This window comes from Augochlora pura, chromosome 2, assembly GCF_028453695.1.
Source record: "Augochlora pura isolate Apur16 chromosome 2, APUR_v2.2.1, whole genome shotgun sequence".
In the NCBI taxonomy this organism is placed as follows: domain Eukaryota; kingdom Metazoa; phylum Arthropoda; class Insecta; order Hymenoptera; family Halictidae; genus Augochlora; species Augochlora pura.
The window spans coordinates 255,536-267,883 of NC_135773.1; the positions used below are offsets into that span (position 1 = coordinate 255,536).

General features: G+C 46.0%; 1 protein-coding gene across 4 annotated transcripts in view; it reads right to left on the reverse strand.

Moving 5' to 3' along the window:
* The window catches only part of Babo (TGF-beta receptor type-1 babo), a 38,097-nt gene extending 25,841 nt beyond the window's left edge, over nucleotides 1–12,256 (reverse strand). For all 4 annotated transcript variants that reach the window (XM_078196169.1, XM_078196168.1, XM_078196167.1 and 1 more), the window contains exons 1-2: nucleotides 10,956–12,256; nucleotides 3,509–3,620 (exon numbers count right to left, since the gene is read on the reverse strand). In XM_078196169.1, the coding sequence (XP_078052295.1) occupies nucleotides 3,509–3,620; nucleotides 10,956–11,040 (197 nt within the window). In that variant the 5' untranslated portion in view covers nucleotides 11,041–12,256. The remainder of the gene's footprint in view (nucleotides 1–3,508; nucleotides 3,621–10,955) is intronic.
* Between the last annotated feature and the right edge of the window lie 92 nt (nucleotides 12,257–12,348).

A 12,348-nucleotide genomic window follows, 5' to 3' on the forward strand; every position in this document is an offset into this window, starting at 1 on the left:
GCACCAGACCAGAAACATACAGAGGGAAAGCCACAGACCGGAAGACCGGAAGAGCGGAAGCCAGAACAGCGAGGATGCGACTTGAACGCATTGCTACGCAGCTTGGCAGGCTGCTAGAAATCGCTGTAATCCGAACAGCCGAGTTACGTTATGGCTCGGGATGTCGCCGAAATGGCGAGTTTCTCGGAGAATCAAGATCATTTGCTATCGGCGCTTTTTCGTCACCGATCTGTCCGAACGATCACAAAAGAGTGCGTTCAAGTAGGCAAGATCGAATTTGTCGACGTATCGTTGCGTATTCGCGTTTGACGACAGCTGGCGGCACCGTACATTTATTTGCGATCGTTTGGGCGATCGCACGTTTGTCGACCAGGCGTAGAAGCGACTCGATGGGCCGTTGCGGCTGGATGGAATACCTGAAGACAACTTAGGCGATTCGGCAGACAGTAAGGCCGGATATAAGTACCGGTTGCAAAAGTCTGTGTCGTTGCAGCAGATCCTGGATCGATAGATACCCGGCTTACCGTTGCAGTACAACGGCGATTCCGGCGGTAACCACTGGCTTCGGTTGAAACACCTTTCGCAATATCACGAATCATTTTCATTTTGTCTTCTTTACCGATTTTTTGGATCGCGCGCGTGGTCGGGTCGCGTGGCCAGAGACGTTAATCGCGCTTTCTATCGCGCGCCAGCCGCGTGCTCGATGCTTCGTTTACGCTTACGGCCCTGCACGGATTCGAGATCGACGGAGTTTCTTCGAAGATGCTTGAAAAGCGGCAACAATTTAATTTGTTCGAGATGCAAGAACGAACTAGCGCGTCGCGCGTTGCTCGACGCCCCGCAATTATTCGATAGCAAGAAATTTTCTGGTGTCGCTTTCGCGACTCGACCTCGACCAATCAAATAATCTCGGCCACGCTATTTTCGAGACGATCTCCGGCTGAATTATCCAAATTATCTGTCTGAAGCGTTAAACATTTAAGCTCCATCTGGACATCTGCGACCTCGGACTGCCGGCGTATCGTCTATCGGTCGATTTTCTTCTCGATCGAATCTTCCGTTTTATCGACAGTGTTCTGCCAACGATATCCGAGCATTTCTCTCTCTCAAAAAAAAATACTTGAATAAACTCGACCAAATAGAAATTGGTAAAATCATAAACGATTCTAAAAGCGAAAAAGATTCGACGTTGGAGCATCGATCAGAAACGACCGCTTTTACAGCGGATATAATGCATAAGAACCGTTGTTTTCCGACTTTTTAGGGACTGTTCCTTTTACTTTTGGCTACCCCCACGCGTTTACTAAAAAGTACTTGATCATTATTATGGAATATTAATCGGAAGAGTGAAAGAATACTGGAACAGTGGAATAGTGGAACAGGCGGGAACGAGGCGGGAGATCGATTGGTCGCGTCGCAGTCGCAGGTGAGAAATCTGGATAATTCGGCGTCGCGAAGCGTTGCCAACGCGACCACCGGCCGACAACAATAATCAGTCGTTTCTGTCGAAACTGCCGAACCAGGCGATAATCATGCCCCGGAGGGCCAACTGGAAAAAAAAGCGGCTAAATGTTCCTAGGAACTACAACGGGGGAATCGATCGGTAACAGTAGCGGTAGCGGTAACAGTAGCAGTAATAGTAACGCTCTAACGGTAACAGTAGCAATATAATAGCAAAGGTAACGGTAACGGTAACGGTAACGGTAACACAGTAACAGAACGTGACTGTTCGTTCAACTTCCTTTCGCGGTGCATGCGATCGAAGGGCAGAGAATTACCCGGAAGGTTCCCGAGTACTCGAAATATTTGGCTAATCTACACGGTGGTTCGAAAACAACGCGACGCGTTAGTCTTCTGCAAAATGTTCTGACTGCCGCAAATACCCGATACCGATTGAAAATCTTTCAATATTATGTATAGCGATTCGATCCGATAGGATTTGATTAGCGGAAGAAAACTTGCCGACATTGGGGAGACACGAATTTCCAACGGATAAAATAAAGTATCGATGCTACTGGTACGCGTGATAATTATTATAATTATTAGCTATGTGCGTTATTATTTACATTATTGGTACTGCGTTAACAACAGTTTTCAATTCATCGCGTTTGTGAGCAAAGTCAGCTAAAATGTAGGAGTACACGAACAAGTACGAAATACTCGTTTCAACACCGTTTCCTCCATTTTTGAGAATAAGAAGACCTCTCAAAATTGATGTTTTTGAACAATCTGTATCGAAATCGACGAACTCTTCTCGATAAAACGACCGCGATCCGAAAACAATATCGAAATTATGTAATAACGATAACATGTAGCAATTTTGGTGCGTCCCGTTCCAGTGAGTAACGATAAAAGAAAAATCCACTGGTCGCTCTGGACGTTTTATCGCTACGATAAACAGTCGTTAACTTTGGACACCGTTTACCGATCGATTCGACAGGGAAATACATACAACGACAGCGACGCGTTTGCGTCGTATACTACACCGCTCCATCATCGTTTTCTTTCTCTTGCAAAAGAATTGCGAATCATTACGAGAATTCTACCTCTCAGAAAGTTGTAATGTAGAAAATTACTCTTTGGAAGTGTATAATAATGCAGAGCTTTCTTTGCAATACTTTGAGAACGCTGAAAGATATCGCAATAAAATTTCACAGAAAAATCGCATCTCACTGAAAAATCAAAAAATCCATTTGTCTTGCTATTATTTTATTTGCTCGAAGAGTTTTATAATTTTCAAATTTCCGGGTTCTCTAACTTCTTGTCGACTTTATGTGCATTGAGATTAGCACCGATCGTTTAATCTATACGGCGTTACGTTATCCGCAACAGCTTCGTTACACAATTCGCTGCACGATATTTCAAAGTACAAACTTTGACTAGAATCGTGACGCGACGCGACGCGACGCGACGCGACGCGATTACGGTCCGTAACACATTTCACGCGAACAACGTTCTATCACTATAATTGAAAAGCTAGGCCAACTTGTTCTATACAAATCGGATGCGTAATCGAAGATCGAATTGGAATAACGGAACAAATGACTAAATGGCCGTGTTCCAAGCCCGCGAAAACGATTTCCGTCGCATTCGGAAAAATCTCGAATCAACGTTCGATCGAAATGCCCGGGTCAATAATACGACCGAGAGATCGAATGAAACATCTGAAACGGGTCTTTCCGATCGACGAAGGTCGACTTGGCGGTAAAAATCGGGACAGTTTCAGCGCGAAGCCTTGAACGCTTGTTCGCATCGAAATGTGTTGGCGTACGGTGCTCGCGATAATTCGCGATTTGCAAAATTTCTACGACTTCTGGAGAAGGGATCGGGCAGAGTGAGGGACTGTGTGGAAGGGGAGTTGCGAGCGAGTTCATAGACTATAGACGATCGATCGGATGGTCTTAGAGTACCGAGTGCACTCGGCTGTAATATAATACGACGTCGAACAGAATTTTTGTCAGTGGATTTGCTCTCTTCTAGCGCCAGCACGCATGCACGTATACGTTACCTCCGAGCGTACGTGATAACATCGTTCTCCAAGCTGGTGCTGGCGAAACAATAGCCGTCGGTCACGCACGTGTGATTGGTATCGGCGCAAATATCGCAGTGACACTTCAGTCCTGGAAAACCAAAAGAAAAACAAACATTTAACAAATTTGAAATAGCTCCGCCGAACTTTGGTATCGACGCGCGAAACGTGATTTCCGATGCTTCGCGGAATAAAAAGCCCTGGGTCGATCGTGTACCAGCGATAAGAACGAAACATAGCCGATAACGAGGCCGATCGTATCTTCGATAGGCCACTAAAAGCTCGTCTTCGCGAGTCTTTTGGATCGATCGCTTCGACACTGGGGAGTTAATGATCGGCGATTGGAACAACTGGACGAAGAAACGCACTGTACTTTCTAAACGGAAAATATGTTTTCAGAGTGTTCGCCTGATCGAGATAGCGATATAAATTTTCGAACGATTTTGACCGCTTGGTCACGCGTAGCTCCTGTTCGTTATCTCAGACAAGATTCTTGTCCATCTCCGTCGGAAGGTGAGATTCGCCAAAGCCAACCCGAGGAGCTTGGAATAGAGTAGCTACAGGTTCGAGAATGTACCACGATCCATCGCGAAGAACCGTCCCTGTATTATTTACTCAATAATTTATCGCGTCGATGGTGACGCAATCGTTCCGACGTGAGCGCATCTTCTTTTTGGCGGTGACCTTACGGTGCAGTACTCGAAACTCTACCGAATCAGATTCTTGTCTAGTAGAAAATCGCAAACGCGATAATCTGTAACGACCAATGCCAGCGCTAATGTTGAGAATTGTGCGAGACTTATTGTTAGATCGTTCGAATCCAGTGCATCGCCCGGAATACTCGACCACAATCGTCGATAACACGATGACATAATGACCGCTGCGAAATCGGCGATCGGCCACTGAATCGAGTATCGTGAGATACGATTTCCGTAGAGTTCGATCGACGATAAGCGCGGCGTTGGCGTTACGCGAGTACAAAGCGATCCGATCCTAGAGACCGCTGCGTCGTCGAGGTCATCGACGGAATTTAAATCTCAATTCTCTCTCTCTCTCTCTCTCTCTCTTTCTCTCTTTTTCTAACGAAGGTCGATTCGCAGAAAAGAATGCCGAGTCGAGCGTAATACGTCTCATCCGTCGAGGGCCGCCGAGACATAAGTAGCTACGTTTTCGGGCTGTGGTGCACGACTCGACGAAACGAGTTTAATTCAAGTCATTAGCGCAACGCCCACATCGGATGCTGCTCTCCCGAGCCGAGAGCCCGAGAACCGAGAGAGTAAGAGAGAGGAGAGAGAGGGGGAGACGGAGAGCAGTTCGAAGAATCCGCCACGGTCACATCGACAAGTTGAAGGGCTGCGAAACGCGAAACTCGAGAGAAAAGCTACCTGTGTGAGAAATTCTCATCAATGTCGGCTCTTGTGAAGCATTTTTTGCGGATCTATTAGGTCCTTTCTTGGAACTAGAACGATGGACATCCGATAACTGCTCGTTGTTGGATTCAGGATCCCGATCGGTATACGAGACTCGCAGCATCTCGACGCGTTAATCGTCGAAATGTCAAAACTCAAATTGTTACAATATAAAATATAAGAAACGAATAGGTATAAGAGGAATAATTATACGACTAAATTCTTCGGTTAAATACGCGGTGAACGACGAAGCTTCCGATGAATTGAAGAGACATTGTTTCGCAGCATTGTTCGACGCGAGACAGATATACAAATACAGATAGAGATAGAGATAAAAGTTTTGCCGGGGGTGCGGTAAACTTCGCTTGCAAACAGCTTTTGTCGAGCGACCCCGATACGAAAGCACTCGCATCAGAAGCGAGCAACTATAATCGAGTTGAACGACTAACGGCTAACAAAACGTTAACGAATCGGGAGTTTGATGGTGAACACGCCGACGAGAAGCAACGGACGAGGACGAACCTTTGCGTTTAACCGCTCTACGTCGTTCCACCGAATTTCCTTCTGAAATTGAACACGATTCGACTTGCCAACTATGATACCGAATCACGATAGATGCTCTTATTTTTCGTTTTACCGCGACTACCGAGAGAAACTCGAAATATACATACATGTACACTCGTTTGTCCCGTTTACCGCACTTTTCTATGCAAGATATTTTTCTACGGAAGTGGTTCTTTTCGCGATAATGGCTGGACTATTTGGCTGGCTTTTACGACAAACACCAATGCGGAACATACACGCTAGCGAAAACTTTGGAAAGAGGACTTACTCGGTTAAATGTATTTCTCATCGACGAAATTGATTACACAAGTGGAACGACGCTGGTCTTACCAGTTATTGCGGCAAGCAAAGTTTGCTAAGAGACTTTGCCAAATAAATTGTGGAATAAAACGTGGCCCCGCGCCGTGAAAGAGCAAAGACCTTCCGTCAAACAATGAATCGCGTCTCGATTCTCGATCCCACCCCTCTAGCTACAATCAACGCAAAATTCGAGATCAGTCCGGTTCTCGTTCTCATTCTCGTTCTCGACCCGCCTAGCCTGTTGAATCGCAGCTCTAAATACAAATCGCGCGATGGTTACGTGGCCAATCACGGATCTGCGCCACGGAATAAATTACACGGCGGACGGTACACGTTTCAGCGTCATTGCTCCAGTCCGACGATTCCTTGAAAGATAATCTGCGGATGGTAATTGATGGAGGATTTCGCCGAGGATCGAGCACGCTTTCGCAGGTCCGCTGTAAACTTTTATTGAGTAACAGCTTGTTGCGTACGAATGTTGTTGCGTTGTTTCGAGTCGATAATTTTCTTGACCAGTCGATCGATTTAAGAATTCGAAAGGGATATCGAAGAGAGTTTGATATTTAAAAGAACAAGAAGCAACAAGGGTGAATCGCGATCGCAACAGTCGGACATCGAAACGAACTCAACTGCAGAATCAAATACAAGTGTATTAGAATTCACGTTGTTCTCGAAATTCTTTTAAGAGAGAAAGGAGCGAGCTTTTCTAGTTAAGTCGGAAGAGATCGGTGGACACGCGAGAAAGCGATTCTCGGTCGCAGACCATTTTCAGAGAGCGATATCGCCAACGGTACGACGCGACGGGCCAACGGTTCCACCAGGAATCGAACGACGATCGTTTGAAACTGTAACCGTAAATAACGGACTCGACTTAGCGGCTTACACGATATTAAAAATACTCAGGATTGCCTAGACTTCACCCTCCCCACTCCTACCCAATCGCTGAACGAACTATAATTTATTCCGACGGTCGATGTTTATTAACGATGTCTGATCAGTTTACAGCGAGCGTTCGTAGGTCGTTAGGATATCGTCGGAATAAAAAGAGAATTTTGAAAACTGAACTCTGTATCTCGGTAAAAAACTGATCGACTCTCCGAAAAGTTTTTTCGTCGACCATTAGTTAAATCTTATTTATAAGTTTGCTAATTGAACGTTTCCTTTGAATGTCAACCACGAGACATCCCCAGCCAGGATTGTTAATGAATTCCAACGATAAATCAAGCCTAGCGAAGTGCAGTTTCTGGTTGGTAATTTTCAATCTCGGGCCGGCAAGAAAAGTAGACGATTTCCTTGCTTCTAATTAATAAATGCAGGCAAGTGCGAGATCAACAGGCTATCTATGAATTATTGATCCGCCGATTTTTTCCGATCATAAACAAAACAATTATGTCGTAACGTAACAAGCTGCCGCGAGTTTACTGAAATCACTGCGAACCATCGTCGTTCCTGCGCAGAGGCGCGCGTGCATCGATGACGATGCAATCTGCAATTCATGCGGTCGAATCGACCGCGTAGCCTCAATCAATCTTTCAATCCGAAATTTTACACCGTTTATCAAGTAAGTTATTCAATCTACATTCGGTATTCCGACGCGTGCGAACTTCTATTGTCTTCTTTATCAAATACGTTTTACATATTGTCATTTACGTGTTGCTCATTTCTAGACATTGCGAAGATGCGAATACTAACACAAGCAGCTTTGAAAATATTCTATTTATTCAGTTATTTGCTGCCACTTTGAACTGAACGCTTGGAATAGAAGAATCTGCATTCTACGTCTTTTCCTCGAGATTTCTACATCTTGTTCTCAGTGTAAAATTTAATTGGAATCCTATCTTTTTGCTCGTTCCGACAAAAAAATGCCACAAACCGCTTTTTAACTGTTCACAACTGTGACTAACAATCATCGCACAGCGGTATAAATTCATTATCTATGGAAACTTTCAACAATTTTTACGTCAATGTTGCAACGCGTCGATTCAGATTATGTAACTTTAAAAACAACTGCAATCCGTATAATTCTCGCGAACGCGTTAATTTCCCAAACAACGACTCAATTGCTCCCTTACAGCCATGCCCGCGTAATCAGTAGGGCTGCAAGCTCCCGAAAAAAGAGCACCAGATAAAACAGAGGAAGAAGACGAAGAAGGAGGAGGAGGAGGAGAAGAAGAAGAAGAAAAAAAAGAAGAAGAAGAAGAAGAAGAAGCAGCAGCAGCAGCGTTAAATACACCGGTGGATTAAGGAGATTACACGAGCGTTTCCTTCGCGAGTTAAGGAAAGGAAGAGAGAAAGAGACACGCCTACACGGTGGAAAATGGAAAGCAGAGGAAGATACACCCACGCCGCTCCACGTCGCGCCGCGCCGCACCGCATCGGGACGAAATGTGAAATGCGAAATTGTAATTCACGAAGCGGCGCGTAACACGTGTTAATTCAACCGTGGAATTTATTATCTACCGGGATAAATCTGTACTCGGTCGGGCGTATTGTTAGGCCCCTTAGATTACGCGAGCGTTTCCTCCGCGATTCGAGAGAGATACACCCACGTTCTCGAGCAGATTGAAAACTCGATTCGCTAAATATACATTCTTGCTATTATCGGACCCACTTGCGCCGGAAAACACTTTGTTGGGAACATTATCGTGCGACCCGAATTGATCTCCATGCCGGAACTCTCGCGTCGTGTTCCTTCCGAATCCCTCTCCTTCGGCCCTACTCTCAAATTATCGATAATCTTATTGAGAAAATTCAGACATTTTTTACTTTGAATATTCATCTCCTAGCGCCGAGTCTGAGCGTGAAAAGTTGTAACAGCTTGCATCGTTCGTAATGCGAACGGTTGCGCGATAGTAGCAGTAGCAACGCCTGGCATGCTTTACGCTTTACGCACCTGACACGCGTTGTAACGCGTTATGGTCGATTCAAACCGTTATTCAAACTTTAAATACGCGCGTAATTGTCCATAACATTTCCAGCAAAATCTCCTATTGTCAGCCTAGGAAGAACTGCGTATGCTCGAACCTGTTCCACTCTGGATAGTGCTCGAAACTTTGTATAAAAATCGAATAGACTGTTTCGACATTGGATCAAATAGCTGAAGCGTTGCAGGTAAAAAAAAAGTTCGATTGCCTTCTACAGCTGTACCGATGAACTTGATAAACAATTTCCCTTTTGATAAAATTTCTCCGAGCAACAAGTTTGCGTAGCTACAATAGAAACAAAGCTATGGCCCAGCCAGCCCAGTTGTTAGATTTACTCTATCGACTTTCCACCTTGAATAGATATCTGACTTGGAAATAAAAATATGTTTTCATTAGCTATGGTAACTGATGTCTGGTCGCAAGAATCGCGCCCTTTCGAGATCGATTACTTCAAGCCGGCGGAATTCGGAATAATCTCAGATTTTCATTCTATGGAAATAATTATGCAAGAGTCGAGCGATTGAGTAAGCAAGAACAGACTTTGGAACAATGAAAATGTATTCGAGTAATTGGGAAGGTTACATGGAATGGAATCGCGCCACTAGAAGGTAAACATACATGCAGGTCTAAATCTTACGATTGATTAAAATTGTACGCGCAAGATATAATCAGCCCCTCCAATTTCGAAGCTGATCGTCGATCGGTGACTAATAATAAAAACGTTTCCACAACGGCCAATTTTATAGGCCATAGAAAAACGCGTTAAGTAAGAACTTTGAACTAAACTAGGAATTTTGAACTAAACGACACATTACATAATTATTAGGAACGTACATTATTTGCTCGAGAAGCGGATAATCCGGAGCATCGTTTAGTTGGAAATTGTGTCAGGAAGAGGTCAGTAAGTCACTGCGGAGAGGAAAAAAAAGCGTAGCCGAAAGTGTCTTAATTAACTACCGACGGGCGACAGAGATAAAGAGAGCAGCTGTCAAGAATATATTCGCAATAATAAGTGGGAGATGCAGGCAGGCCCGAAGGTGTTTAATAAAGGACTGAATTGCATGCCTATGCAACATATTGGCGAAAGATTACGTATCAGACGAAAACGATTGGATTTCAGAACCGCGAGATACTGCTTATCTTCGAGTTCGTTAATAAAAATAATCGCGACAAGACGCTGCAAATTAACGTCGAGAGATCTTGGCTAGCATCTTGAAATCAAATTTCACTCGCACAAGCAATAACAAGGATAACTAAAAGCTAATCGACACCGAATGTCTGGCGTGCTATTTCAGATTTACTGGTGTCCGAAAAACGTACACCGATAACGGTAACTACTCGGGCAATTCGCGGAGACATTTCAAAAGGAATCTACGCTCGATGTATCTAGGACCTAGAACGTAATGGCACGAAAACGACTATTAAGCGAATCGCATCAAAATGCCCGATTAGCGAGTTCCATGCGACGCGTTTGCGACACGGAACCGTCGGTTATCGGGCCAATAAATATGGTAGATCCGATTTTCTGTTAAAAATAATGTAAAGTAAAGACGCGCGATTCTCGTCGATTAATATAATCATAATGTAACGATCGTAACGGCCGGTTGACACGAAACCGTTGGGAACGCTCGTTAAGAGCTGGTTGCATGCAAGAAAGGCCCGAGACTTGCGGCACTACTTAATCCGGTTCAATAAGACGTTTCGGTTGACACGATGGCAAACGCGAGCGAAGAGCAGCAAAAACGCTGCAACCTCGACAAAAAGAAAAGCAAAAAGACAGAAAACATTGTTTCCGTTACGCGCGTACACGTATGCATGGATAGACGTGTCAAGACCGCGCACGGTTTGCGACGATTCAATGTACCCTTCCGCATACTCGTAGAACCTCGTAGTAAACACAACAAGATTAATCGGCCCTTTCACACACAGTGCTGCTTATGCAAGATTGCGCGGTTTGGAGAGCGAAACAAAGAGAGAAAGAGCGGGAACGATGGTCGAACAGAACACAGAAAGAATGACAGACAGGTAAACGAATAGACGGATGGGAAAGGGTGAGATGGGAGAGGGTTGGGAGGGGGGCAGCAGACAGACAGACGGAGAGAGAGGGGGGGAGGGGGGGAGAGAGAGAGACGGGAAGATGAACGAGGGAACGCGAAAAAGGAATAAGAACGGGAGGTCAGGGGGAACAGAAAAGAGACAGAAGCAATCGGCAGTAAAAGCATTACATACCATCTACAAGGCATGACGTGTGAAATAAAGAGAGGAGCGCCAGAGCGAGAAAGCCCGCAATGCCGCCGTCGCACGCGCCTCTCATCTTCCCTCGGGCTTTTGGTCGTAATCGTCCCGCCGTTCACGGCACATCCACTCTGCTCTCGCGAAAACGGCCGTAGCTCAATGGCGACGACAGGGAACGGCGGCACGAGGATCGCGATCGACGTACGCACGACGGTCCTCCTGCAGACCTTGTAATGTCATCTTCTTGTCGAATCGGGGATAAGGCGAAGTTCCCCGTCGACGGAACACTTGTCACCGGTGTGACCGCCGCTCGCTCTCATACGAGCCTGCACACACACGCGCAAACGAAACGCACAGTGGTTCTTCGTTACACGCCTCTCGCGTCGTCTCCCCGGTTCTCCTCGCGTCCCGCTCTCATCGCAAATCGTCTTGTCTACGATGCATATGCGTTAACAATGTCTTTCCCCTTTTCAACCACTGGTTTTCTCTCTCTCTCTCTCTCTCTCTCTCTCTCTCTCTCTTGCTCTCCTCTTCTCTAAACGAATCGTACGTTTCGTCGCGCCGACAACAAGATCGAACGAAACACACGCGGTTTAACCACCGTACACGCTTCGCGATCGAATTGCCGAATGATGATCGCGAAGAGGTTATTTTTCGTTTACCTCTGACGAGATTGCGCGTACGCGCGCGTCAGGCGAGGAACACTGTCGTTATCGTTGGACCTGGTCGTCTACTTCGTGCGAGCCAGGCCGCCATTTTCCTACTGTGCTGATAGGCCCGGCCTATTATCCCTCTTGGCCAACAGAAAGAGAGGACACGCGTACGACAAGGAAAAAAAGTCAACGGCGCACCGAACAATTCACTCTTTAACTCTCTACTCTGTGCTGCCGTGTACTACTGCTGGCACCTCGATGAATGGCTCGAGCGAATCACATGACGCCGACACTTCGGCATCGTCGTTATCGTCGGTCGTTGGCTGCCACGCTCCGGTATTCGGTACAAAAATCACTGTCAGTACACACCACCGTCACGAGGAACACTCGCGAACAATCGACGAGCTTTGGTAGAGATCGCGGAGCCAGCAACTCGTGCAGTTTGCTACCGCCGCCGCTACTACGATCACCGTCACCACCATCTACAACAGTCTACAACAGTCCACAACCGTCCACGACCGTCCACAACCATCCGCAACTGTCTGCAACCGTCCACCACCGACACCATCTACAGTTACAGTCGTCTACAGTGTACAACGATTTACCGTCTCCGGTCTGCGCCGCTGCTGCCTCTACCTCTCTCTCCGCTACTGCGGCTGCGGCAAGTAGTTCCCTTCAACTTCAGCGGCGCCATCATTCTTCTACGCCAGGGCCGTAAACGATCTTTGTCGGGC